Source organism: Panthera uncia (assembly GCF_023721935.1).
Source record: "Panthera uncia isolate 11264 chromosome C1 unlocalized genomic scaffold, Puncia_PCG_1.0 HiC_scaffold_3, whole genome shotgun sequence".
Classification (NCBI taxonomy): domain Eukaryota; kingdom Metazoa; phylum Chordata; class Mammalia; order Carnivora; family Felidae; genus Panthera; species Panthera uncia.
In genome coordinates this window covers 36,005,162-36,031,654 of record NW_026057584.1, presented here as the reverse complement: position 1 = coordinate 36,031,654, position 26,493 = coordinate 36,005,162, and the positions used below count along the sequence as shown (strand labels likewise).

Sequence of the window (26,493 nt, the reverse complement as noted above, 5' to 3'; positions counted from 1 at the left end):
ACTTAATGTTAATAGCCGCGAAGTGCTATTACAGGAAAATTACAAGCTGACTCTTTCCTAGTCATTAAATATTGTTAGCACACTCTAGTTTTGACATACTAACATAAAAGATAATAAAACTCATAAATCAATTGATGGTCTGCTTCTAAGATTTACTTTACTCAAATTGGTCAGTTAGAATATTATACTGAATATCCTTTTAGCTACCTAAGCATAGGGACCTCATAGAGATGAGAACTTCTGAACAAAGAATGGAGAAAGAAGTGTATAGGAATCATCATCCAAATGAAGGGAGATCCTTAATTATAATGGTTTTAGAATTTTTATCTCAAATTTCTCTAAATTTCCAACTGTTATCTTATGATAAAAACTGAATGCAATAAGTGTCTACGATCAATCAGTTTTTCACTTCTGCTCTGTTTCTACTTCACCTAGACTGAACTAAGACGGACCCTGAATGAAAAGTCCAAAGTTGGTAGTTCCCTGAAGCTAGTCCTTGGCCTGTGTTGCTTCAACACAGAAGTTTTGACTAGTTCACATCAAAACAAGAAAAACAAGGGTGACAGGAAGTTTTTCATATGGCTGAATTTATATAGTTTGTAAGATTTTTTTTTGTTCTGAGGCTACCCTTTTCATTAATTTGTTGACATTAAAAAGTTTACTTTATAAAATGATATGGATAATAAATTGGAGCTTCCCTTGAATTTTTCAAGTGAATGTATTTTTCAAAAGACAAGGTTGGTGAACTTTTATTGGCTTTCTCTTTAATTTTAATTTCTACTAAATCTCAAAATCTAAAAACCACTGCTTTGTGTGACTTAGGATATTTGTCTAATTATCTATAGGAAGGTACCCTGGTGCTTGGACAAGGCCTCTGCCAGGAAAGGACAGGACAGGGAAAGGGGAAGGTGGGTCCTGAAGGGTAAGCCCTGGGGCTTACCTCCAGGGAATGAGTTGCCCCCAGCCCAAGTCTAAGACCAGGACAGCGGGCTTCACCACTTAGCTGTGTATTCTTATCACCCACCTGCTCTGAGTTCACTGTGACCATGTTAAGAGGCTGCTTCCAGGTGCTTCTAGTACGAATTCATGAGTCTAATCATTTGGGCAATTCACTCTGTGACTTTGGAAAATGACCAATGACAGCATGAAAGCACTGACTGAGATGTCAGTATTGGGATGAGAAGTGATATAATGGACCCGTTGACTTCTGGCTTCTCCTCCAGGCATGTGAGACTGAATTGAGGTGAAAGGAGTCAAGGAGACCTCAGGGTAGAGCATTTTGCCAAGTCCTTGACCACCTCTCCTTTGATATCTTGATCAAGAAACACACTCCATGCTTCCTTCATTCTCCTCATTTTCTCTTCCATTCCACACACACATGCATGCATTCCTGCTTTCTTCTTGCTACACAAAAGGAGGTTCAGACAGAAACCCTGCAGGGTCCTCTTTGGTGATGTTTGAGACTGTGATAGTGGACAATAGGACAAACCTCAAAACCTACAAAAATTTGTGGCCAAACTCAAAGGTGTCAGACCTTGGGATATTAACCTAGTTAATATTTCTTCCTAAAAGTCACTGATTCTAGACTGCAGCAAGACTCAGTGGCTAAACTCAACTGCTTTCAGAAAGAAATATTATTTCTCTCAAAGAGAGTAAATACTAACCAAACAAAACATGCAACCCAAATGAACACAGATTGCTAACAGAGAGGAAACCAAAAACAGCAAAGACTCAGCATAAAATACTAAGAACCTATCATAATTTCTCAAAGGTTCAGTTGAGTTCACTGGTATTTTCTAGCTCAGGTGGATATATTTCTTTTCCTCAGCCTAATCAACCATCCCTTGAGGGATTTCAGATTAATTTATTAGCTACTTCAGATTTTTTTTCTTTAAAAAAATAAACAAGCTGATAGAAACTATGAACTCTGTTTCCTGATTGGGAGACTGAATTTGCCACATGTGCTCTGGCTTCACAATCCCACAAATAAAACACACCCAGGAAAGCAGCTGCCTCTGGATTCGACTCCTCACCCATTTTTCCCCACATGAGCATGTGCACGTGTGTATGTGCACACACATGCACGCTGTGCCCACTGCGAGAACAGGGTGCCCCATCTTCAGGGACATGGCAGGAGACACCTTCCAATGGGAGGTGGCATGGTGTGTCCCTTGACCCTTGACATTTGCTGGCATCAACAGCCTCGCTCAGGTTGGGGGAAGAAAGGGGTGCTGACCTGTACTGGCTCAGGGGGAAGCTGGACCACGTGCTGCATGCGCTCGCTGTGGTGATGCCTGGACTCTTCCTCATAGATCACATCCCTCTCATGCTGGGGAAGGTTCAGGAAGCGACGGATGGTACACAGGTTCTCCCAGAGTGTGCGGTTCTCTGGGCTGGGGTTCTCCTTCCAGCGGAGCAGTTCACACAGCCAGCCCTAGAGGGAGAGAAGGTCACTTGAGTTAATGTGTAGGGTGCAGAGCAGCAGAGGATAGCCTGACTGAGGTCACAGTCTGACAACTCTGAAGAACCAACCAATGACCACACAGGTGGTTACACCAATGCCCCAAAATCTTCATTCTTGTTAATGATCTTATCACCCTTCCTACTGAATATATTTTCAACTAATTTACAGTTCCTTTTTGTAAAAGATACTCAAGCAAGATTACAGTTATCTGATTCTCAAAAAAAAAAAAAATTCATTTCATGTTGATCAGCTACAATTTTTAAAGACTGCCCAATTGGATACTTTCCATTCTAAGAAAAATGTGAAAATGAACAAATATGTATTGACAACATAGTGAATTCTAAAGAAGGAGAAACATTTAAGTGTAAATAGCACCGAATTCTCTAGGAAGGAAATAGTCTTAGAATTATCAATAACTCCACAAAATAAAAACAACAACCTTAGCGAGAATGAAAAAGTTATATGTGTTTTCAGTCTCTGAATGCCTTGGGCCCTAGGCCCACTTAACCATCACCGTCCCGCCACAGCCACACCTGCAGGAAGGTAGGCAGTTGGTCGGGTCACACCTGCAAATGTGCTCCCAATTCTGGCATCCGGATGTTCTCTCGCTTGAAACTGCACGAGAAAGAAAATGTAATGCAAATAATGATGGATTATATGAAAATAATACAGAGGATGCTGTCAACATCGCTCACTGACTCATGTCAAAATATTTTACCCAGTAGCTTTCTAACCCATCATTTCCAAGCTACATCGCTAATTTTAAAAACAAGAATTGTCCCACATCATGCCTCTTGTAAAAGAGTAAGAATTTTTCTGAAAAGGTGCATAAAGAAACACAAATGACTTTGTAAAAATTAAATCCCGAATCCCAACAAATTCTATATCATAACTTGTAAGCCAATGAAAGTTCCTGACATGCATTATAAAAACCCCATATAATATCGTAAGCTGTTGTTTGTCTAACTCTCCACTGTGTCTTCTGCCTTTACCCAAAAAAAGGCAAGATTTGATTATCTCCGCTGCATCAGCCAAGACAGCAACACCAGCTGTTCTCATTGTGCAGCCTCTTCCTCGCGGCCTCCATGTTAATAACCTGATCATTCCATTTTCTCCTTCAACTGCCGGCTGCAGCACCGCGAAGAGACAAAAACCCAGGCCCATCTGCAGCAGCTGTAGGCACTGAACTGTGAAGCCACTGGGGATTTATAAACTAATCTGTAACACAACACTGCCTTGTTTTTACAAGTGAGAGGCCACATTTGCGCAGACCTGATCTTTTCTTGCAATAAACTGGGAGCTGGGGAGAGTTAGAGGGTTAGGAAGAATGAAAACAAGATATCGAATCATTTGCTTGGAAATGTTTTTCCAAGTATTTCCATAGATTTCTTTCAAGTCAATTGAGAGACAGGTAAATGCTGATTTTCAAGGTGCAACGTGTATGAAAACTGAAGACAATTAAATTTTTTATCCCTATCAGGAAATAAACTATATTTTTAAAAAGTCTCCTAGTCCCAAAGTGTTTCCTCAAGGGTTTCTTTGTACAAAGGAAAGAATTCTTGAAATGGAAAATAAACCATCTGTGGAAAACTGAGCTCCTATTTCTCTATCTCTATACAGATATGAGTCTCCAACCGAACTCTTTCAAATGTTTCAAACAGGTATGTTTAACATGTCCCAGGGGAGGCTATAGCATAGAGACCAATCATTTAACAGAAAATAAAAACAAAAACCTACATCTGTTAAAAGATGAAGTTCTGAGATACCCAGACCTTAAGGAGGACACAGCACCTGCTGTTCCGCCTGAGGAGTGAATTGCATTGTGGGAAGCTGCAGCTTGAAAGGAGACAGGTGACAGCTGAGTGGTATCTCCACTTATGATACTCGGAATGTCTCGCACAACATTCATTGCTGCATTTGATTTATATGCGCTGTTATAATCTGCACTCATTACAATCACTTAGAACAAACTACAGGCCTCGTTATGGACTGTGCGCTGTCTGCCATCAGTCTTTAAGAAGTGTGGTGCTCAATTTGCCCACTGACATGCAAGGTCCTGACCTTGAAGCTATTAGGGAGCAGATTAGACACAAGTGTGATCATGTGTGCAGGCATAAGCAAACCAAATTAATTTCTGGCACAGGGAGGTAGCCAATAAGACCCTGTTCTTAGGGAACCAGAGAACTTCCTCAAATCCCTGATGGAGCTGAGCTAATAGCATGTTTAAGGGAACCCGGTTTTGAAGATGAAGCACATTCATGGTATTTAGAGGGTTATTAATCTAGTTTCCCCACAAAGTGTTTGCTTGGCTGATCAGATTAAGGGATGGAGCCTTCCACAGTGCACCCCCACCACAGCAGGCCCCAAGAAATCTGTGATACTTCACAGCCTTGGACATATTGCACCATGTGTACCCAGCTGCTTCAATAATTAGCTTATGAATGTATCAGCTGGTTCTGTGATTTTTATAAATAATAACTAACCTACAGAGCAGAAAGACTGTCGAGAGCCTTACAGTAGCACAAAACTGCAAGGTGCTCCTAACTCTGACTTGCTGTTCCACTGAACGCCGATATCCCCTACTAGTGGGGCTCCTGTAATGCCATTTATAAATATTTATTTTGCATTTGAAATGGCCATCTATGTGTGTCAGTTTTCTTCACAGCAGCCATAATTTACTTTCCTTTTGCTCTGGCTCACCACTCATTCCACATATTTGTAGCCTTACCTTCCGAAAATCTATTCTCCCTCCCCACTTCCCATCTCACCCTCCATCTTTTTATTTACTTGATCCTTCCACCGACCCATTCGGGATGCCTATCTCTGTTTTCTCAATGGGGGTCTCTTATTAGCTTGTTTAGTGGCTAATGAATGTGTGAGAAAGTGCCATGTTGCTGCATGAACACACATGTATGAAACTGTGAGTGAACCCACCACAGAAGAGATAAAGAGTCCCCACATTGGGATTTTTTTTTCATTTATATAATTTTTGCATGCCGTCCAAGAAAGTTTTGCAGTATCAGGAAAAAAAAAAGTGTAAATGTCAAATAAAACAGTGACAGATGACAGTATTCTCTATTGAATAGCACTGTTTCTGTCGTGCATGTTCAATGGGAACTCATGAATTATTAATAAACAAATCTCCTTTTTCTGTTAAAAATCTCAAGTAGGTTTTTTGTTGTTATTCCCTGCTGTGTTGTGTGGAGAATTCCAGGAGATTTATTTTCATTTCAGAAATGCTGATACAGAAGTTTATCTGATTTCCAGTCCTGGTCAGCACTGGGAGCAGGCACCATGAACTGCAGGTATATACCTATCTGTAATTTCTCTTTTAGTCTGGCTGTAAATTCTGACCAAAGGTTAGTTACATATTCATATAGTCAGGTTAGGCTTTCTAGTATGGTAAAACTGAGGCTAAAAAGTGAGTTACGGCCAGGAAGCTCAGAGAATTTTCAACTTTGAGCCCTGAGACTAACTGCTAAGTTCCTGGTCTGACATTAAATGATTGGGTTACCGTTGGGCAAGTGGTTACCCTCTTACAGCTTCTGGAATATAACCGCAAAAGGAGGGGTTTACAAAAGATGGTCTCTAAGTTCCCTTTCCAGCTCCACATTCCATGGTCTGTTACCTTGTTATTTGTCAGAAATAGCAGATAATAATTAGCCATCAGGGTTAAAGTACAAAGAAACCACCTTAAGCGGGTGATTAAGGGCAACATCACCAGTGATAACATATGGACATCATGAATCCTGTGGTATGACGCACTCCAAAGGACACAACACAGTATCTGCAGAAGTCTTGCCAAAAATGCATAACCCCAGTTGAATCATGACAAACCCAAATTGAGAGATGTTCAACAAAATAACATATCAGTATTCTTCAAAAGTGGCACTGTCATTAAAAAAAAGAAAGAAAGAAAGAAAAGAGGAGCGCCTGGGTGGCTCAGTCGGTTAAGCATCCACCTCTTGGTTTTGGCTCAGGTCATGATCTCACAGGTTCGTGAGTTTGAGCCCTGCATCAGGTTCTGAGCTAACATCGAGGAGACTGTTTGGGATTCTGTCTCCCTCTCTCTCTGCCCCCCACCTTGCTCATGCTATATCTCTCTCCTTCAAAATAAATAAAAATAAACTAAAAAAAAAAAGAAAAGAAAAAGGAAAGACCGAGGAATGGCCACAGACTACAGAAAACTCAGGAGAAATAAAAACCAAATGCAGTGTGATTCCTGGATGGGATCCTGGCACAGAAAATGGATATTAGTGGGAAAACTACTGAAATTAGAATAAACTTTTTAGGTTAGTTAATGGTATTAAAACAATGTTAATTTCCTGGTTGTGATAACTGCACTGTGGTGATGTAAGATGCTAACAACAGAGGAAGTGAGGGTTATATGGAAACTGCACTATTTTACAACATTTCTGTGACTCTAAAAAATTTGTTAAAAACAAAAAATGTCAAAAAAAACTTACGTAGAAAAATATCCATGGAGTCTAAGTGTAATGATGACAAGGAATTTATGATTAAAACTCTTTTACCTTCAAACTCTGAATCCAGAGAAGGAATAGAAGTTTAAAGTCTGCATCCTTGTAATCAATGGTTAAAGAGTTCCCAAGCATTCAATGCATAAGTATCTATAACATCTCATTTTAGCCATCTAATCAGCCTTTTAAACAAATGTTTCCTTCAGTCAAAAACACAGCTCTGACCACCCTTTCCAACTATGCAGGTGAGGAGACACTCATACCATTCAAGATATAGTTTGTTTACAATCCATATGTTCTGGAAAAGTTGCCTGCCAATCTAAATTTACAAAGCAAATCATGTTGTAAATGTATTAGGAATCTTTACTACTTGAAGGAATGTGCCATTGTTTCTTTTTAAAAGATGAATAATCCCATAGTTTATCTTTCAGTGAATGGACAGTTTTAATTAAAGATCTACTTAAATGAGACATCCCTATTTCCCAATTCAAAAAGCATTTAAAAAGGCAACAATAAGAACCGTCATTTGCTCCCGTTTTTCCTTCATGGTCTCGTCTCCTATCAATTGCTCTATTGACTTTGTGCTCCAGCCATGGTGAATTACTCCCAGACTCTGAAGATATTTGGTATTCCCACCTCCAGGCATGGGCTGTGGGGTATATACCTACCCATCTGTGATTTCTCTTTGGTTTCAACCAATGGCTGGCTGTAGTTGCTTGAGCATTTTTAGTATGGCAGAAGGGAGGCTAAGTGAATCATAAGCGTTTTGAGCACAGCTAATATTGCTCATGTTACTCCCTTGGCTGGAATGTCTCATATTCAACCTGCTGTCCCCCATGAGAAGGTACATGCCAAGGCTCAGCTGACAAGGCCTCACCTGATCTGTGAGAACTGTTTGGTCACTCCTGTATGACCCCAAACCATGTTGCTTATACTCTTCTACAATTTGATGATGATGATGATGATGATGATGATGATGATAACGGTCAGCCTCTTGGGGTGCCTGGGTGCTCAGTTGGTTAAGTGTCTGACTTCAGCTCAGGTCATGATCTCACGGTTCATGAGTACAAGCCATGTGTCGGGCCCTGTGCTGCCAGCTCAGAACCTGGAGCCTGCTTCAGATTTTGTCTCCCTCTCTCTCTGCCCTGCCCCCTTCTCATGCTCTGTCTTTCTCTGTCTCTCAAAAATAAATAAATGTTGGGGGCGCCTGGGTGGCTCAGTTGGTTGAGCGTCCAACTTCAGCTCGGGTCATGATCTCACAGTCTGTGAGTTCGAGCCCCGCGTTGGGCTCTGTGCTGACAGCTCAGAGCCCGGGGCCTGCTTCAGATTCTGTGTCTCCCTCTCTCTCTGACCCTCCCCCATTCATGCTCTGTCTCTCTCTGTCTCAAAAATAAATAAACGTTAAAAAAAATATTTTTAATAAATAAATGTTAAAAAATTAGAAAAAGAAAAAAAAAGAATTGTCCGCTTCTTGATGGGGGCGGAGGGAAAAAGTTGGTTTCTGGCTCATTTTAGCATTTTCAGAGCAGTGTGATCCTTACACAAAAAAGACACTTTATAAATGCTTATTAGATGTACTGAAATTAGCTGAGTGCATAGAAATTAGCCTACTGGCATGTTTTACAGCCTCAAATTCAAAGAGGTATCGTTGAAGAGGGGCACTATTTCTCTGAAGTTACCCTGTCAATGTTCTGAAGATTGTTCTCCCATCTCTAATGCATGAATACAATAAAAATGGGATGATCCAATTTACATTATATATTAATGTGTTATATATAATATATAAATGCAAATAATGACAGGTCTCTCAGAATATTAATTCAGTTTGTAATCTTATACTGAGCACCCATCTACTATGTGCCATACAATGTGCTGGTATGTTACATACATCATTTGTCTTGATTACTTTTATTAAAAAGGTGAATTGAGATCACCAGCAAGGAAGTGAGTATTTGGATTATGAAGCTCAGGAAAAATATCATCATAGAGAATATGACATGAAAGGTGGATCTTGAAAGATAAAGATGGATTTCACTAGGTGGGGAGAGGAAGTAATCAGAAGAGATAACATTACCAGCAAATGCATGGATTTAGAAAATTATCACACCCCAGGAATCAGAAGCAACTTTGCAGTCTAGAAACAGAGGTGGGGTCAGATTATAAAGAATAACATGCAAAGAAATTTCATCTTAATCGTATGGGCCATGGGAGCTATAGAAAGCTTCTAAATGATATGACAAATAATTAATCTTTCTTTCTTTTTTCTTTAAAGTTTACTTATTTTCAGAGAGAGAGAGAGTGTGTGTGAGTGGGAAAGGGACAGAGAGAGACATAGGGAGAGAAAGAGAATCCCAAGCAGACTCCACACTATCAGGGCAGAGCCCTCCACGGGACTCAAACCCACAAACCCTGAGATCATGACCTGAGCTGAAACCAAGGGTCAGACTCTCAAACAACTGAGCCATCCAGGTGCCCCTTTTCTTTCCCTTCCTTCCTCCCTCATTCGTGTCTAACAAGAAGTCCTTAGAGAAAAAACTATGATAAATAAAGTCAACATCACTTATCCTAGCCTAGATATTTTTTTTTTCCCTGACAGTAAAATCAGGACTCACAATGACCTGGTAATGGTAAAGTACATAATTCATATGTTTCACCCAATAGGAGTTTTCATTCTCACACAAAAAATGACATATATCATAAATACTACACTATATCAATAATTCTAAAAAATCTGTTCTCATTATTCTAACCATTTTCCTTTCTCTCCGTGTGTGTTCTTATTGTTGTTATTCACATGAGAATTTTTTTACATCTTTCTTGGATTAAAAAACGAACCAGGAAGGGCAGTATCTATTTTACTTATAGAACATTTTAAAGTTTTAAAATTTTCAGGTAGACAGCAACAGAGTGACATTCTGCAAACTGCATACCAAAGGCTGAGAATGTCCAAATAACCAGGGAGGTCTTTCCCAAAACAATAATATGACCAGTGTTTGAGTGTGGACCCCAGTAGATATGGGTTTGAATCCCATAAGCTCCAAACCTTCCCTTGAAGTGATGGGGGAGGGGAAACAAAAGGGAAGAGCAGTGTTTCTGTCCGTGGTACTGAAATGTCACTGTGGACTGAGTGATTTTCCTACCCCAGGACACTGGTAATGACTCCAACTTCTCCCAGGCCCCATGTTTTTTCCTTTAAAAAGTCTAAGTTTTAAAAAGTTTAAGTGTTGATGACAACTTTCCTAGTTTTTAAAATATTTAAGAATAAATACAAACCAGCATTTGCTTAGCAACAAACACAAGTTTACAGCCTAGTCTGATCTACAAAGAGAGAAAGTGAGTGAGTAAGTAAATAAGTAAGGTTGTATTTGCCTTGAAGACAGGGCCTTGTCACAGTCATTCTGTTGTAATGTGCCCTAGGGGCCTAACACAGAGCTGATAAGTGAATTCAGCCTAGAAATAGTAAGAACCCCCCCACTGCCACCACACCCCCCCTTTGCCCCTCTAGGAACTCCAATGAATGAATAAGTCAGCAAATGAACAGTTCTTTAGGAGAATGACTCAAAGCTTCTTGCACAGAAATGTAAAAGGCCATTTACTCACCCACATCCTCAATACAGAAAATGTCAGCATATGTAACCAAAAGGAAATGTTTTCTGAGTGTCTCAAAAGAAAATTCATATTATTAACCACAGACAGTCGCTTTCTAAATGGAAGCACATAAAGTCCCCAAACAAACTTTTGTAACTGTGAAAGGATTTCTCTTCAGCTGGTTGAGACTCTTCTGAAGTGTGAAATGAGCCAGATAATATTCAGCTCTTGTTTCTTAGTCACCAAATTCTCTTTTCATGAATCCAATAAGTGTCTATTAAAATAAATAAACCCCCTAATGATTCAAGATAACCTAATCAAGAAAACTGAAATGGATAAAAGGCTAACTGCAAGGGAGACTTGTCAAGGGCTTCAGTGACTCCCTGACGAGGAGGTCATCTAAACCCGAGAAAGGTTTGTGCTTAGCATTTGGTTACAGTTCAAGGTTAATTATTTTATACCTTGAATGTGGTAAGTAAAAATGATCTGCTTCTTTTTGTATTTTTCAAAATTGTACACTAAGTTCTAAACTATTTTCATGGGGACCAATTTTCAGCTGTCTCTGGGCATGTCTCTCACATTTCTATGGATGTGTTTGTAAAGATTGAATCTGTAATTGAGAGTAATGAAAATTTTATTTCAAAACAACTCCTTAACTTCTGTTACAGAGGACTCAAGACAAAGGGGGATTTCATAAAATCTCCCTCCTTGCCAAAGATGCATGGGAGAAACAAAGCTATATAATAATGTGGAGACATGGTATGATTTTATATAAATATGTACACACATACATACATGCCTACATGACAATATGCACCTGAAAAAGCCATCCATATCTGTCAAAAAGATGAATGAATCTGGAATTTTCTACTTCTCCACTTAAATACCAGAAAGGTATTAATAGCAAAATGTTCTAGGCTAAAACATCAAGCAGAAAAGAACCAAAATATTTCAAGTCCCTGACTTCAGGTCCAAATTCCACATACCTGTGACATAATACTATATATTTTGCAAACTGCCTCAAAAATTTGTAAGTGCAGGGGCGGGTGGAGGAGGGGAACCCAGACACAGAGGAAACTGGGAATAAGAATTTTTTTTTTTTTTTTTGAAAGATCAGAGCTGGGGCCAGAGTGAGGCAAGCAAACAACTAATGCACAAAATTTAAGGAGTGCGGCTCTGAAAGTGTGTGCCTCCTTCACATTAATACCTAGGACCCAGCTTGCTTCACCCTGGTCTTGGCCCTGTGAAAGGAAGATGATTACACAGTTTCTACAGCAAAGTGGTAGGGGCTCTTCATAGGCACAAACATTCTCCAGCTATAAGAACCCTGATTTAACTCAATGTGCTCTTTGTAAGAGGGCTGGAAGAGTTTGGAGAAGTAGTTTTAATAGGTCAACCTGATTTGCTTCACAAGCAAGTTTACAAAGGTGCCATGCCATGAACTGGAAAAATAATGTAACTCAAGGATTTCTGCAGTAGATAAAGATGTGCTTAAAACTTGTACAAAAACTTGAGCCATGGGTAACGGTATCTGACTTTTAAAAACTGCCTATGAACTCTGTGATTAATCTTCATTGATATCTAAATAAAGGCTTCCTTAAAAGCTACTTTTAGAGCATGAAACATTAACATAATTAATTGTGGGTTGGTAAAAAGAACCCCATACTATAAGATTGGTACAAAAACTGAGACCTTGAGGGAATTTCTGCTGATAATCTCAACAGAATGTAATCTTTTGAGATTATGCTGAAAAAAAAAAAAAGGCAGAGAATGAAGGGCTCAATCTGACGTTTAAACATCATTGTGTTGACTGCCTGCTTTAATCTGGCATTTGAGAATGTTGAGAAATCTAATTTCTTCACTACTTGGCATAGTAACTTTTTTCAAATGGTAATTGTAGTGTAAATACATTAATTTTTTTCTATTTGAATTTGGTGGATACGCCTGAAATTGTAGTAAGTGACAATTGACAAAAGTAGAAAGTTCTCCTTGATAGGCTGTCGATATGACTGCATTACTGAGAAAGCAGCCTGGCAGGAAGGGGCGGCTACTGAGGATGGCTACATGCCACGTTTTAGCCTGCCTTACATGCTAAATAGGAGATAGCAAAATCATTAAGAGTGAGACTGAGACCACCCACTCACATGGCTACCACTTCCTGTCACTTTTTATGCCAGAGAGATGGCGCAGCCAAACATGTACTCCTGATAGCCTGAGATATCCCAGCTCCAGTAAAGCCATTCCCATAAAGGGAATGTAGTAAGTTAAGATAAATGTCAAACATCTTTTTGAGCAAAGTGGCAAAACCTTGATCTCTGTGTGATATTTCTGAAAGGCTAAGAAACTAATGATGAGATAAAAGGTAGTATTTTATACTTTGTAAATTTACTCTCCTACATGAAAAGCTGGGCTTAAAAAAAAAATTATAGTTTTAACTTGTCTTACAATTACGTGTTGTACAGCATGATCTCAATTAGGATATAACATGCATGTGCACATCCACACACACACTACACATTAGAAAGAAAGACTCTAAAATGTTAATAGTGGGGTGCCTGGGTGGCTGTCACTTAAACATCTGACTCTTGGTTTTGGCTCAGATCATGATCTCACAGTTCATAAGTTTGAGTCCTGCATCCGGCTCTGTGCTGACAGTATGGAGCCTGCTTGGGATTCTCTCTCCCTCTCTCTCTGCTCCTCCCCTGCTTGCGCTCTCTCTCAAAAAATAAATTAAAAAAAAATTATGATGTTAATAGTAACTACCCCTGCACTGTAGAATTACAGGTGATTCATGTTTTTACCTTTATACTTTTCTTCATTTTCTAAATTTTTAAAAATAAGAATGCTATTACTTAAGCAATCATAAAATAGAAGTTTTTGCTTTAAAAAAAAGAACTATGTACAACTAAATTGTGCCTGGGCATTTTTAAGAGACACAAAAGCAAAGGTTAATGTGATAACCCATGACTAAACGAAGAAAACATCTTAGTACATATACTGAATGTGATGTTTTTCTTTATGTAGAGGTGTCTATCTTTCCTTTGCTTTTGCTTTATTTTAAAAGGATCTGTCGTAAAGAGCTGCATATTTTAATCATTCAGAGTGTTAAGCAAATTAGACCATGTATAAGGGGAGATTTTATGATAGGAAAGAAAGTTCATAAAATCTGAGTTTGTAATCTACATCTAAAGCTAAGTAGCCTTCTACTCAGGAATACAATTTATTAAGTCAGTAGGAACATGGAATATAATTTTGTTGGATAGAAACATAAGTAGTAAGGAAGGAATAAAGGTCAGTACACAAAATCTACTTAATCCTAATGTACATAAAGCGTAGAACATACTGAAACCCAATCACCATGGAGCACACAGCTTCTATGCGGAACAGGATTTCAGAATTGTGTACTGGAGGCCAGAAACTCATCTTCCCCAGCTATAGTAAGATCATGATTATGGCTCCCTCTCTGACTTCTCCATGCAGTAAGAATAAGGACTTTCCTATCCCTGATCCTAGTGTTAGCTTCTGTGGCTTGTGGGAGTGGAGAAGTGTGTGTGGCAGGGAGGGGAACTCCAGGGTCTTTTAACTCTTGGTGGAGATGAGGACATCCTATGTCATCTCACCAGACAGCCCCGTGGGTCCCTGTTTGTTCCCAGATGACTCTCTTTCTGTTACCCCAGCAGCCTCTGGGGTTGGCCCTTCCATTGCCACCATCTGAGATTTCACAACCAGGTTATCTATCTCTCCTTTTTGCAGTGCCTCAGCAGCTCTCTACTTTCCTAATATAGAAAGCAAGCCCTCACCACCACCAAAAAAAGGGAAGGAAACCCAGTGCCTTGTTAAAGGTTTTGTTCATTTGTTGTCTTTTATATTTTTAAATGGGGACATGGGAGAAGAGAAATTAAAATAAGCCCCTTCCCATCTTTCTACCTACTCCATTCTTACCCAAACATAGTAGGAAAAGGCAGTCACGTACATAGAGTTGGGTCTCTGGGTATACAAATAATAAAGAAAGACTCACTCTCTTTGCCAAAAAACACCAACTTTAGATCATCATCAGCATTCAATGAGCTGAACTACTGTAGACTATAAAAAGGAAAAGAGGTCAGTATATGAGAGAAACAGTGAATTCATTCCTGGGGAAAGGAACAGTTGACGTCAAGGGAAAGAAATGTGGCTGAAGATGCTGTCACAGAGCACATGGTCAGCCCTGGAGGACTGTAGTGGGCTACTGTGCTTCATCTCTCTGGATTCCCACTTCCCAGATCATGTGTGATAGGTGCAGTTGGGGACAAAGGGAGAAAGCAATCCCACGGAGTGTAAGAGGAAAAAGGAGAGTACAAGAAGCAATGGAAGAACAAGGAATCCTGTGGCCACTCAAATTGCACACCGGGGCATTCATTCCCTGGTGGCTCTTTGTATGTAAGGGTCATACTGAGGTGACACAGAAAATGTTCTGTATGATTTTAAATGATGGTTCCTACTGAGGACCCCTCCTACTAAGGACTCATAATTCACAGAGAACTTCAATCACTGACCAATAATAAAGACCATCAACAATCTGAATATTCTGAAGAAAAAAAACAAAAGGATAACCCTCAGGATTCTCTCTCTCACACACACACTGATCCTAAATTGAAAATGAGGTGAAATAAACATATGCATAACCATACCTTTCCCCCTGATTTTTTTCTTCTGCTTTTCCTTCTTTGACTCCTCTCCAATGAAGAGGAAAACAAGGTCAGATAGGAGACACTCAATGGAATTCGATGATAGACTGGTCATACATGACAAAGGAGCTAGAGCTGAACTGGAGAAAGAGGCCTACAAATGCATCCTGACGTACCACACAAACATACTTCCAGTAATATATTTTTGCCAACAGGACCATAGACAAACTGTACGAGGTAGTCACCCTTTCAACTCCTTTTCTGAACCCCTCTTCCCATTGTGTCCCTAAACACTTACAGCCCTCAAGGACCACCCTAATCTCTCCAAAATTCTCCTTTCTTTGTCCCACTTCTCATTCAAAGTTTGCCTAACACAAAGCTTTAGGTATTATTCTTAATAGCTGATGACAGCAATTCAGAATAGAGAGTGGATGAGGTTTAATGGAGGGTTCACTTCTACTTTAAAAGAAATTTAAAATGGAAGGGAAGGGGTTGCTCTGCATGTTTGAACTGAGCCTTCACAAGGTTCCAATCTGACTCCGGTTCATAAGAGTTCCTAATTAAAGGTCTTCTAATTTTATCTCCAAGACAATAGAGAGCCCTTGTTATTTTTCTGCTGCTTTAGTCACTCCAAGAACTTCTGATCCCTCCAAAGAAACATGGAGGGAAGAAAGGGAATGCAGAAGAGGAAATGAAAATCTCTGTATTCTCAATCTTCACAATCCAATAAAGAGGGCGTGGCCACTTCCCACTGCAGCTTGGAGTGGTTAAGTATTTTGGCCACACACACACACACACACCCCTTATGGATGACATGCCAAATATATATATATACAAGGTACCAAATACTGCAATTAGTTTCACTAAATATGCTCTTTACGAAGTAAATGATGGTATTTACAAAAGGGAGTGAGTATCTTATATCTTATGTTAAATTGCCTTAGAAACTATCAGGTAAGTTCACTTTGTTTGGGGGTACCGTTTTTATAAAATCTTAGAAACTGATTTGCCAGTCTAGTCAGCTATCTACAATAAGGTTCTCCATTCATAATTGACAATGAGGTCACTGTCCCAACGAAAACCAGAAAATCCTCAAAGCAACTTATCCCCACTGAGGCTCAATCCTCAATCTTACCCTTTAGCATATTAATTCCCAGAAGTACATTTTCCTCCAGATTCTACAAAATCAGGGCTACTGAGTTCTTCAGGAGGCATCAAAAATTTGGAGAGCCAAGCCGTGCCAACTGGCAAATACAGCTTCCAATCAGCCACCTGAATTATTTTGGGAGGCTGGAGGCATCACCATTTCCAAGAGCCATTGGTGCCAAGTGAGCAGAAAGGTTACAGGCAGTTTGAATCAAGCTCTTAGACTATGGGTTTCAGTTTTTCTTCAAAGCTGCTTATGAAAGAAGGACTGAGTGAAACGTTGATATTTACGTCAAGTCACAACTAAGGGGAAGGTTTGCAAAATCAATTGTGCAGCTTTTATACTCACTGCACACTTACCACATATGTCCTTTATTACACAGTGGAAAACCATTAAATGCACAGTAGTTTTGCCAAGTGGCATTATGCATTTAACAGCTTTATTCGTTTAACAGCCCCAACTCTCATTATATTTTGCCATGTGGTACATGGGATTTTATGCATTTAACAGTTTAAGAAGGCTCTATGGTGTTTTCCTTTCATGTATTTCATACTATGGTGGACATCGTATCTTAGCAAACTGTATTTCAATGATTTCATTGGTGAGCGAAGAGGAAGAATAATCAGCAAAAATGACTATCCTTAAAATAAACAGGGAAATGAATATTTCAATCCTCTTCTAAATTCCTTGATATTCTACTCCGTTCCCTTTATCAACATCTGAAAAATAAGTAAGGTTACTGCGAAACTACAGAAAAAAAAAAAACAACTATACAGTATTTAACTATCATTTTAAAAATGGTAACTGAATTTTCATTGAAAATCTTCCTGCTTAATAGAAATACAATATTCAGTAACTCCTTTTCTTTACAGCACACAACAGAAGATCTGTTAAGGAGATGCTGGACCATTATACCATTTACATATGTGGGATGAAAACATTTGTCATGCGAGGCCACAGAGGAAATCAAGCTCAGAATCAAAGGATCCTCAAAATTATGCTTCAGCTAACTTTTGTTTCCTCCACCCTGCACTGGATAATTATTCATCCTAGGGATAAATAAGTAACCACCTCAACCTAACCCATTCGAGGATAGGGTGGTAGTTGTCCCTTTAAACGAATTGAGACAGATAGTGAGTCCCATCAACTGTTGCTGCTTACAGAAATAAAAAACCTAAGCATCTGTCTCCCCTTCTCCCTGGAGTATTCCATTCCCCACAATCCCGACACTGAGAAACTGTACTGGATAAGCTTCTATGTTTTTCTGTTATGAATTTTAGCACTCATTCTGGACTCCCCCACCACCCCACACATGTGTTTTTTCCTGGAAAAACAACTGTATTCTACACATAAAAGAAACACCTGACATGGCAAGGTGTCTCTGGGGCTGGAGAAAAGAGGTTATTATAACAAAGTCAGCAGTTCCCCTGGTGGGAATAAGAGAAGGGATGAGACAAGATTCCAACTAACTGAGTCTCAGGAAGATGCTATTTTGTACATGCTAAGTTTTGCTCAACATAGAAAGAAAGAAAGAAAGAAAGAAAGAAAGAAAGAAAGAAAGAAAGAAAAGAAAGAAAGAAAAGAAAGAAAAAAGAAAGGAAAGTGGATACACAGCAGTGCTTAGAATTATGAGAGAAATCATTCAAGGTTGATTCTATTTGAAAAAAAAAATCTTTAAAAGAAAAAAAATCTGGATTTTAACTTAGTCTCTATTTTAAACTCCAGTGGGAATAAAAGCAAACCATAGAGCAAAAGGCAGAACATGACAGGTTCCCTTGGGATTATTATTGTTATTATTATTATAGGAACAGATGTATTTTTATTGGTGGGAGGAGAATGGTCTAATTCCAGCCCTCGCTTTTGCTCTTTTAAAAAACCACTCACCTGACTTTTATTTGCAGCCACTTTGGCAAACAGGGCTTGAGACACCTTGGCCCTTTTCATCTCCTGTTGGATCTCGTCATAAATGGCAGCTGTGATGTTGACGTTGGCGCCGTCCACCTTAATGGGGAGGTCTGTTGTCGGTGTCGAGGTTTTGGCCTACCAAGAGACCATGAAAATAATAATTTAAAAAGTGCTGCATTCAGCCCAGCCATCTGTGCAGAAATTATCAAAGGATTTCAGTCAGCTGATGCCAAACTGCATTAGCTACAAAGGGACACTTCCTGTCCATTATTCTAATCAGGTTAATTGTGATTGGAAATAATTGCAGTGCATTCCTATAGGACATGCAGAGTCCTGTCAACCCTGTTCTTTTCCTCACGGTATCCTAGACGGTTCACAGGTACGATGGCTACCCCAGGTACCAAACTATAAGAGATCACCTAACTGGAAAACAAGCATGCAGAACACACACAGAGTTACCTCTTTCTTTCTAAAAATGGCACACCTAGGAGGAAGAGTCAATTCTTCCAGAAAAAAAAAAAAATGAGTAAATGGGTAGAGGTCTCTAAATAATAAATTATTACTCAATTTAATGCACTCCCCCGAGTCTCGCTCATTCTTTATTAAAGCTTTACATATGTCATTTGAGTATGTATGGTTTCCCATCACTATCATCATTATGCTACCCAGACAGTCACCTAATTTCACCTAGGAAATCAGTGGAAATGAAACAAAATTTCATTTCATAAAACTAGGCTTCAGAATGCCTTTGATGTGCCGTTTTCATTTTCTTAAACTCATATTGTGGTTTTATGTATTCTGCCGTGTTCATTTTAATTGAATGATTTCCCATCAGCTTCAGAGACAAATGAAGGACAATATAGAAGGTGTTTGTACTTCTTGGGGTTGAGATAACCCTAAAACATTTGCATCTCCATGATCCAAAAGACTGCCAGAGCATTTCCTCTGGTGTGTAATGGGGGGGGGGGGGGGGGGGGGGGGGGGGCGGGGGGCTGGGAAGCCTTCTCAGAACCCCAGGGAGCAGGACTGTGGGCAGAGTGGGCACCAATTTTTGGCACCTGAGCACAGCTGGCTGATTTGAACTAAACTGAAATTTTTCTGTCTGCACTCACCCTAGAATCCCCAACCAAGGCAGTTGTCACCAGATCATTACTTTCCTTCTATGGAGGCCCTGAGCTACTCCCCCACTGATTTAAGCAGCACGCAGATTTGGAGAGGGACACAGCATGCAGTCTGGATACTGTGGGATCATTCTCCGTAGCATCTTGAAGCCCGAGTTAATGTCCTAAGTTTCTATGAAGGCTTTAATTCATAAGATTGCTCACTGATTTTTGAATTCTCCTCTCTCCCTGTCTCCCTAAAACTCTAGTTACTGCAAGGTAATAATAACTGTAAGGTATGTGATACTTTTTATTTGCCAGGCACTCCAGAAAGTGTTTTTGCTTTTGTTATTTCATTTAATTATTTGAAGAACCCAGTACATCAGACTTTATTATGTTCATTTGACTAAGGAAGACAAGTGAAAATAAAAGAAGACACTTAACTTCCTGGAAAGACAGCAGCAATTGAAGGAACCATGATCGGAACTCAGGAGTTTCCAGCTCCAAAGCATTGGCTGGGGACCACTGTGCTATCCCACCTCCAAAATCTCCAGTGTAGACTGGATACTGTTTTTACAAGCATCTTCTTGCTTTCTAGTTTGGGGTCTTCCCACAATAATCCAATTTTCTGTCATTTTTTTTTTCAAGAAACTCCTTTTTCTTCTCAAAATTTCTAGTTTAACTTGCAGTGCTTTTCCTGCTAAGTGCATATTTTAGCATATCATTTCTGCCTTTCCCAACTGAAATTTCTTCATTAGCCTCACTGACTATCTCATCTTATTAGACTGGTCAAATCTCCTCTAGAACCCTAGAGGCTAAAGAAAAACCTCTCAGGGCACTATAATATATGGTTAGGAGCCCAGGCCTTGGAATCAAAATAATCAGTGATCAAATCCTAGCTCTACCACTCAATCATGTGACCTTGCACAAATTACTTAACCCATTAAAACCTTAGTTTCCTCATCTGTAAAATGGGAATAACAACACAAAATGGTGAGGATTGAATTCATGCAAAATGCTCACAATACCTGACACACAGTTAGTGCTCAGTGTGATCGTTTTTATCCTTATGCTGTTGTTTTGTCGTCATTAAGTACATCAAGAAATACTGGCCAACTGAAAGATTATGAGATGGGGCTCTGAAGATTTGATTTTACATTTTAAATTTCCTCCATTTGTTTTAAACTGGTAATAAAATGTTGATGGGGTCTAGGAAATATTCTCCATCAACCTACATGGGGCTGCCTGGGTATTTTAGATTGCTGGCTCCAACTAAAAGCTTAATCAGTGGGTATTCCTATAATATTTGTTCTCACAAATGAAAGCTTTACTAAGGATCTTTACTATTGAGATATGTATGTAAAGAAGTTTAAGTAAGTAATCATGAAATGTTTTAAAAGACTTTAATAACTTCCCTTTCTCAATGTTTAACAGAAAAAGAAAGTTCCAGAGAATGTACAAATGCCAGTGGCATGACTATATTCTCAAAACTATTTTGAGAAGAAGATTTTATATTTATATTCAGAAATCTCAAAACTGTGAAATTAAATGATCAATTTCCCTGTTATTCTTGTCCCCAAAGGGCACTTCTACCTGGGAATTTTCTAGATGAGATTTTTCTGCTGTTCAATACAGCAAAATACTGACCCTGGTTGTTTTGCCTGATAAATTGGTCTGGCTCTGAAAGCTTTCAGGTCTTTGAAAAGGTGCCTAAGATATAATTGCATTAGAAAAATATTACAAGGAAATGGAAAAACAACCTGGACTTGACTTATTTTCTAACAAGTAGAAATGACTTTTTGAGAAGAGCTGGTTAAATGGCCATGAAGCATGGCTGGACTCTCTATAATGATTTAATGGGCTTCAAAAGTGGCAACAATATTGGTGAATTTAATAGAAGTAAATATTAGTGCAAATTAACAACTCGTCCAACTCCATAGCTCAATATATATGCCTCAAGATTTTAAAAAAATAAATAAAAAGAAAAATGCTTCATTACACTCATCCAAAGTAAGCAGTCAAGAGACTTATTTTTGGTTTAACAGTACCTAAAACTCATAATTCACCAAAGACTAAAGTGAAAGTATCACAATTTGGCACTACATGACAGAAAACGCTCTTCAATTAAAAATCTATTGCAGAGTTAAAAAAAAAAAAAGTTACGACGTGTGAAAAAAAATGGATGTACTTGAGAAAGCTCAAGTATTTCTACTAGAATAAAATCTCCTATGTTTAATCAGTTCCTTGGAACTTACCAGAAAACACTCATAACACCAAAACTAAGCAAAACAAAACAAAAACAAAACAAAAAAACAAAAAAAACTTTGGTTACAAAGTGCCCATTTTTCTGATTTGTACAAATGCATACTTGTTAAGTATTTGTTTTGAGACATAACTTGCAGTCATCCTGGCAACAGCGAGTCAGATGGTTTTATCGTAAATCTATTGACCAGTAACAGTTTGGGAGAAGTAAAAAGTAGGCTAGAAATGAATGGGCTCAGACGTGAAGTGGAAAGGACACTTGGCTGACTTGAGATGTTGACCATTTAGTTAGGATCGCTGACGCTCACAGCATTACCAGACATGTGAATTTGCAGAAGGACCTGAGAACAGAATGCTTTTAAAGTGTGGGGAAAAAAGGAGAGAAGGAAAGCTGAGTCACTGAGTCCTGTAGGGAGATCACCCAAGGAAGGAAAATCATTAAGGCCTGCATACCTTCCCACTACCATTTTCTAAGGGATCCCTGAATGATCGCCCAAACATTCTGATCCAGCCGCTCCATACGCGTGCTTCAACCATACACAGATTTCTCCTCCATTTTGTCTTTTTCGAAGTGCATAAACAAGAGCTTGGATTGCTCTCCTTGTCCCTGTCCCCAGCCCTAACCCACCCCCCTCCGCCGATCCCCGCTTCCAAGCTAATATACAGTTTAAGGAAAGTAGTGTTCTTACTACGTAAACTCAGCTTCAATTCAAATCCCCTGACTCCATCTTAGATAACTAAGTAGCTGTGTGTAAACAGTCTGGAGCCTACCTATCCACCCACTCCTGCCCCTTTCTGTATGGAAGAATGGTACTTTCCTCAAGGGACAGAAATACCATATGACACAGTAAAGGATAACCATTCTTACATGGTCAGAGGTTCACATTCTCAGGTCAACAAATCTTTGAATTATGTCTCTTAGTTTTTGAGAGAAACGCAGTATCAGTGAAGGCAAGATGTTTCCAAGGCCAAGACTGAAAAGTCAGCGGAGCAAAAATATCTCACCTGAGGGGTTCGGGAGGAGCTGGGACTGCTAGAGGCTGACGAGACCATGCTCACATTGGGATTCATGCTCCGTTCCCTCTCGTCCTGGTAAATGCGATCCCGCTCCACTTCCGGCAGATTGAGGAAATTCTGCATGGCCCTCAGGTTTACTAAAAGAGACTGAGAGGCTGTCCGAGGGTCTTCTTCCTTACGCAAAATCTCAGACAACAATCCCTGATTAAAAGGAAAAAAAAAGAAAAACAGGCCAAGTCATATCTGCAGGTACGTGTGTGGTTTCCATCATCTGCCCCCTCCCCCTTTGTTGGTATTACCAGCTGGCTGTGATGTCAAGAACCTCAGTCTAATTGCTGAGGGTTCTTCAGCAGTAAGATTTTGTGGGACTGTGCTTGCCTTCCAGGGCTGTGCCTTAATCTGGACCGTTCTATTCTGACACTTTATCATCACTGTAATAATCGTCAGTGTACAGAGATGCCAGCTAGCAAGGTAGGCGCTCGGAAGGCTTGTGAAACTGCAATTACCACCAGGTGCCTCCTACAAGTATTTCAGGAACTGTTAGAACTCTCTCTGCTTGAAACTGGGAACACTTGGCAGTCCTGCTCAGCTTTACAAATCTGCCAAGTTTGGTAAATTTAGTTCCGACATTTAAACAGCATGGGAGATTTACATCGACTTAAAAAAAAAAAAAAAAGTTTGGCTGAATTTCTGTGTGACCGGCCACTGTTTTCAATATAGATGTTTCTCATGGCAAAAAAAAAAAAAAAAAAAGAAAAAAAAAGACACAAAGCAAATGGCCATAACTTGTGTTAACCCTCTGATAGCTTCTCAATCCACATACATAATTGGTATCCTCGTATATGTACCAGAGGGCACCCAAACTTTTTTTCATGAGATGCCCTCCTTGGGGAAGCTCTAATCCCACCGTCGTTAAAACAATGGAAATACAGGCACAGCTGGTGAGGGGTCAGAGCACACATCAGAGAATGCCATGTATAGACTCAGATAATTTCTGAATATGTGACTCATCCAAAAAGCTTTAAATAGGAAATTGGTGTTTTCATGTGCTCGGATGGCAGACAACTCACAAAGGAAAGGAAAATGTTGACAAGTCTAGAGAAAAGTAGTATACACGCAAGAAAAGGGCTAGAACCGGAGTTCTAATCACTGAAGTAATCTGGGCAAAAGCTAAACAATTTCCATTCTGAACTCTTGTTAAATTTTCACAAAGAGACATCACTTTCCACCTTCCAATTCAGGGTGTCTCTTCTCAGGGCAATATGAGACCAGAGTCTAGGATCATCCTCCAGGAAGAGCTGAAATGCTAACTTCTGTATCTTAGAACACACGGGGCAACCCAAAATTGCGAAAAGTAGGTGCCAAAGACATTTCCACTGAGGGAAATATGAATGCAAAGAAAACACTATCAGATTTGTAAAGTATGGCTTAAATATAAAAAGGTGTTAGATCCAAGAAGAACATGCCACCTCTGGTTGGAAAGAAATCTTCAGGGTAAGGTAGGCAAGTTTTAAAAATAAGTAATGCATTTGTAATGTAGTGAAGCAAATATCACAAGAGTGTGCATCACACAGCTATTAGCACTTTAAAGAGGTAATCACCACTCAAAGTATCATGCAAGACAATTTATAAGGATGTACACGTAGTACGACATATGATAGTTCCGCAATACGAGTGTCATGTTGCTTTGATTAGAGAAGTCTTTGCAAACAAGAATGAAATAAGCCACACAATGAAGCCAGAAGAAATGTTAAGTGCGTGTCTGTGTGCATGCATGCCCAAGGAAAGGAAAAGGTAGGACATGAATGTGAAAATACTGTATTGGTAAAATGAGCATAAGAAAATCTAGATGTATCATGCTTTTAGAAGCAAGAGACATTTGTCTTCCAGAAAATGTTACACAATCTAGGTATGGATTCTTTTTTGAAATTCAAAGTCAGTTCTGCCTTAAGTTATCCTACTTTCCACTTGCATGAAGCAACTTGAAATATTAATAGTGAATTTGTTCTAAGATAAAAATCTCTAAATTAATATGTAGAGAGACAAGAGGGAAGTGGATTTAAAATCAATACCAATAAGACACTAAGATTGATGTTTTCTGAGCTTTCTTTAATAATGAACTCAGTGCATACGGGATGAGTCGGTCCCCTCCTCCTCCTCCTCTCCTTTCTCTCTCTAGCATAAGCAACTTTAGCACTTTAATAAATCTCAGACTGCCAAACTGGGAGGAATTTTAGGGGTTGCATGGATATAGTCTTTACACTAGTTATTACAACGATACTTATGGTACTTCAAAGGCAGTTTGTAAACGTATTCTTCTTCTGTGAAATTATTTTTGAAAGTGGAGTACATTATAGTAAAGATCTTACATACAAAATAGTGAAATAACAAAAACTATTGTTCTAATGGACCACGTTCAAAATAGCAAGTTTGTTCATTCATAATCAATAAAAAAATTATTGCAAAGCATAGAGGTCTTTTACTTGTTTCTCTTTTTGGCTTGGTTGACTGTTTTTTTTCTTCCCCCCCCCCCACCCCCTCCCCCACCCCTATACTGAAATCCTTCCCCTACATTTTTTACATGTTGGACAACCTTATGGGGAAATGAATCCATCTCTAAGAAAAATCAAGACAAAGCATCCTTGTAAATGATTGCTCATCAGCATCATTTCTGAAGTGAGTGGGACACGATGTTTGTGTTTTAAGGGGCTGGTGGAATATACTATTGCCTCTGTTTTATTTGCCTAATTGAAGATAAAGTCTCAAACCAACAAGGTGGCCAGTGCTGCCTCCGCTATTGCCCCAGAGAATGAGAACACTGTTCTAAATTATTTACTTAAAGTCTCATCTGTGTAGCCATGGTTCCAAAGCAGATTCTTTTTACCTCAGACATTTTCAATAACAAGTGGCTAACTGGTGAGCACAAAAAGAGTTTTAGTTGTTTTGTTGAGTCTTTTTCATTTGGTTATTTATGTGCTCCTCGCTGTTTAAACTTGAATTAAAAAAAATATATAGTCCAAATTCTGCAGGCTCATAAATGTAGAGTGAGTTTATTTAGTTAGCTGAAAATCATCATGGCGAAAAAAAAAAAATCCAAAGAAAATCTATGGCATAATTTACACTACAAACCACCTTATCTAATTATCAAGATAAGTAAATGTTTATCATATTGAAGCTGTCTTGAATAGAACATAAATTAATAATTTATCTCACATAAATATTTCTAAAGCCCTTGCCACTATGCTGTCTCGCATTTTAATTATCAACTGGCCAGGCGGGAGGTGTCACTTAAACATTCCCAATATGCAGCCTGAGATACAGAGAATGTGGCATGGCACCTGGGCACTGAGGGGGAAAAAAAAAAAAGTGTACTTTTATGAATAGAAAGATCATGAATATTGAGAATGTGAAAATTGAGGGAAATTAATAAATTAACCGGGATATTGCTTATTAAACTTTCATATCAGTAATCACATTAAAACATATTGCAAGTATTGAGTAAAGTGGTCATTAAGAATTTCTCTCATTGTAGGCAACAGAGCCTTCTCAAGGGAGAGATTATCACAATTCCCAGCATGGTGTTAGCTGAGGTTATGTAAGACCAGGAAACATGTTGACTGAAAAGGAGTAGCGTGAACATCTGCACAGGAAAGAAAGCCACCTTGCACAACAGCTCTTGGGTTACAAGTCACTGAAAAAAGAACCGAGGTGGGAAAAAGAACCTCAAACTGGCCTTCTTCCTGGACTTTTAATGGGGGATTTTGTATATGATGTTGGCAGAAAATTCAATAAAAACAAAATAATTGAAAGCACAAGAGATAATATGATGCCATCTAGCTCGGTTGCTACTAGAGGCTATCTCCAC

At 39.1% G+C, this 26,493-nt stretch overlaps 1 protein-coding gene across 1 annotated transcript in view; it reads right to left on the bottom strand.

Annotated features, from left to right (window-relative positions):
- Positions 1-26,493, bottom strand: part of SATB2 (SATB homeobox 2) — a 187,958-nt gene that overhangs the window by 35,821 nt on the left and 125,644 nt on the right. The window contains exons 8-10 of the mRNA XM_049615202.1: positions 22,617-22,829; positions 18,229-18,384; positions 2,237-2,434 (exon numbers count right to left, since the gene is read on the bottom strand). Coding sequence (XP_049471159.1) covers positions 2,237-2,434; positions 18,229-18,384; positions 22,617-22,829 — 567 coding nt within the window. The remainder of the gene's footprint in view (positions 1-2,236; positions 2,435-18,228; positions 18,385-22,616; positions 22,830-26,493) is intronic.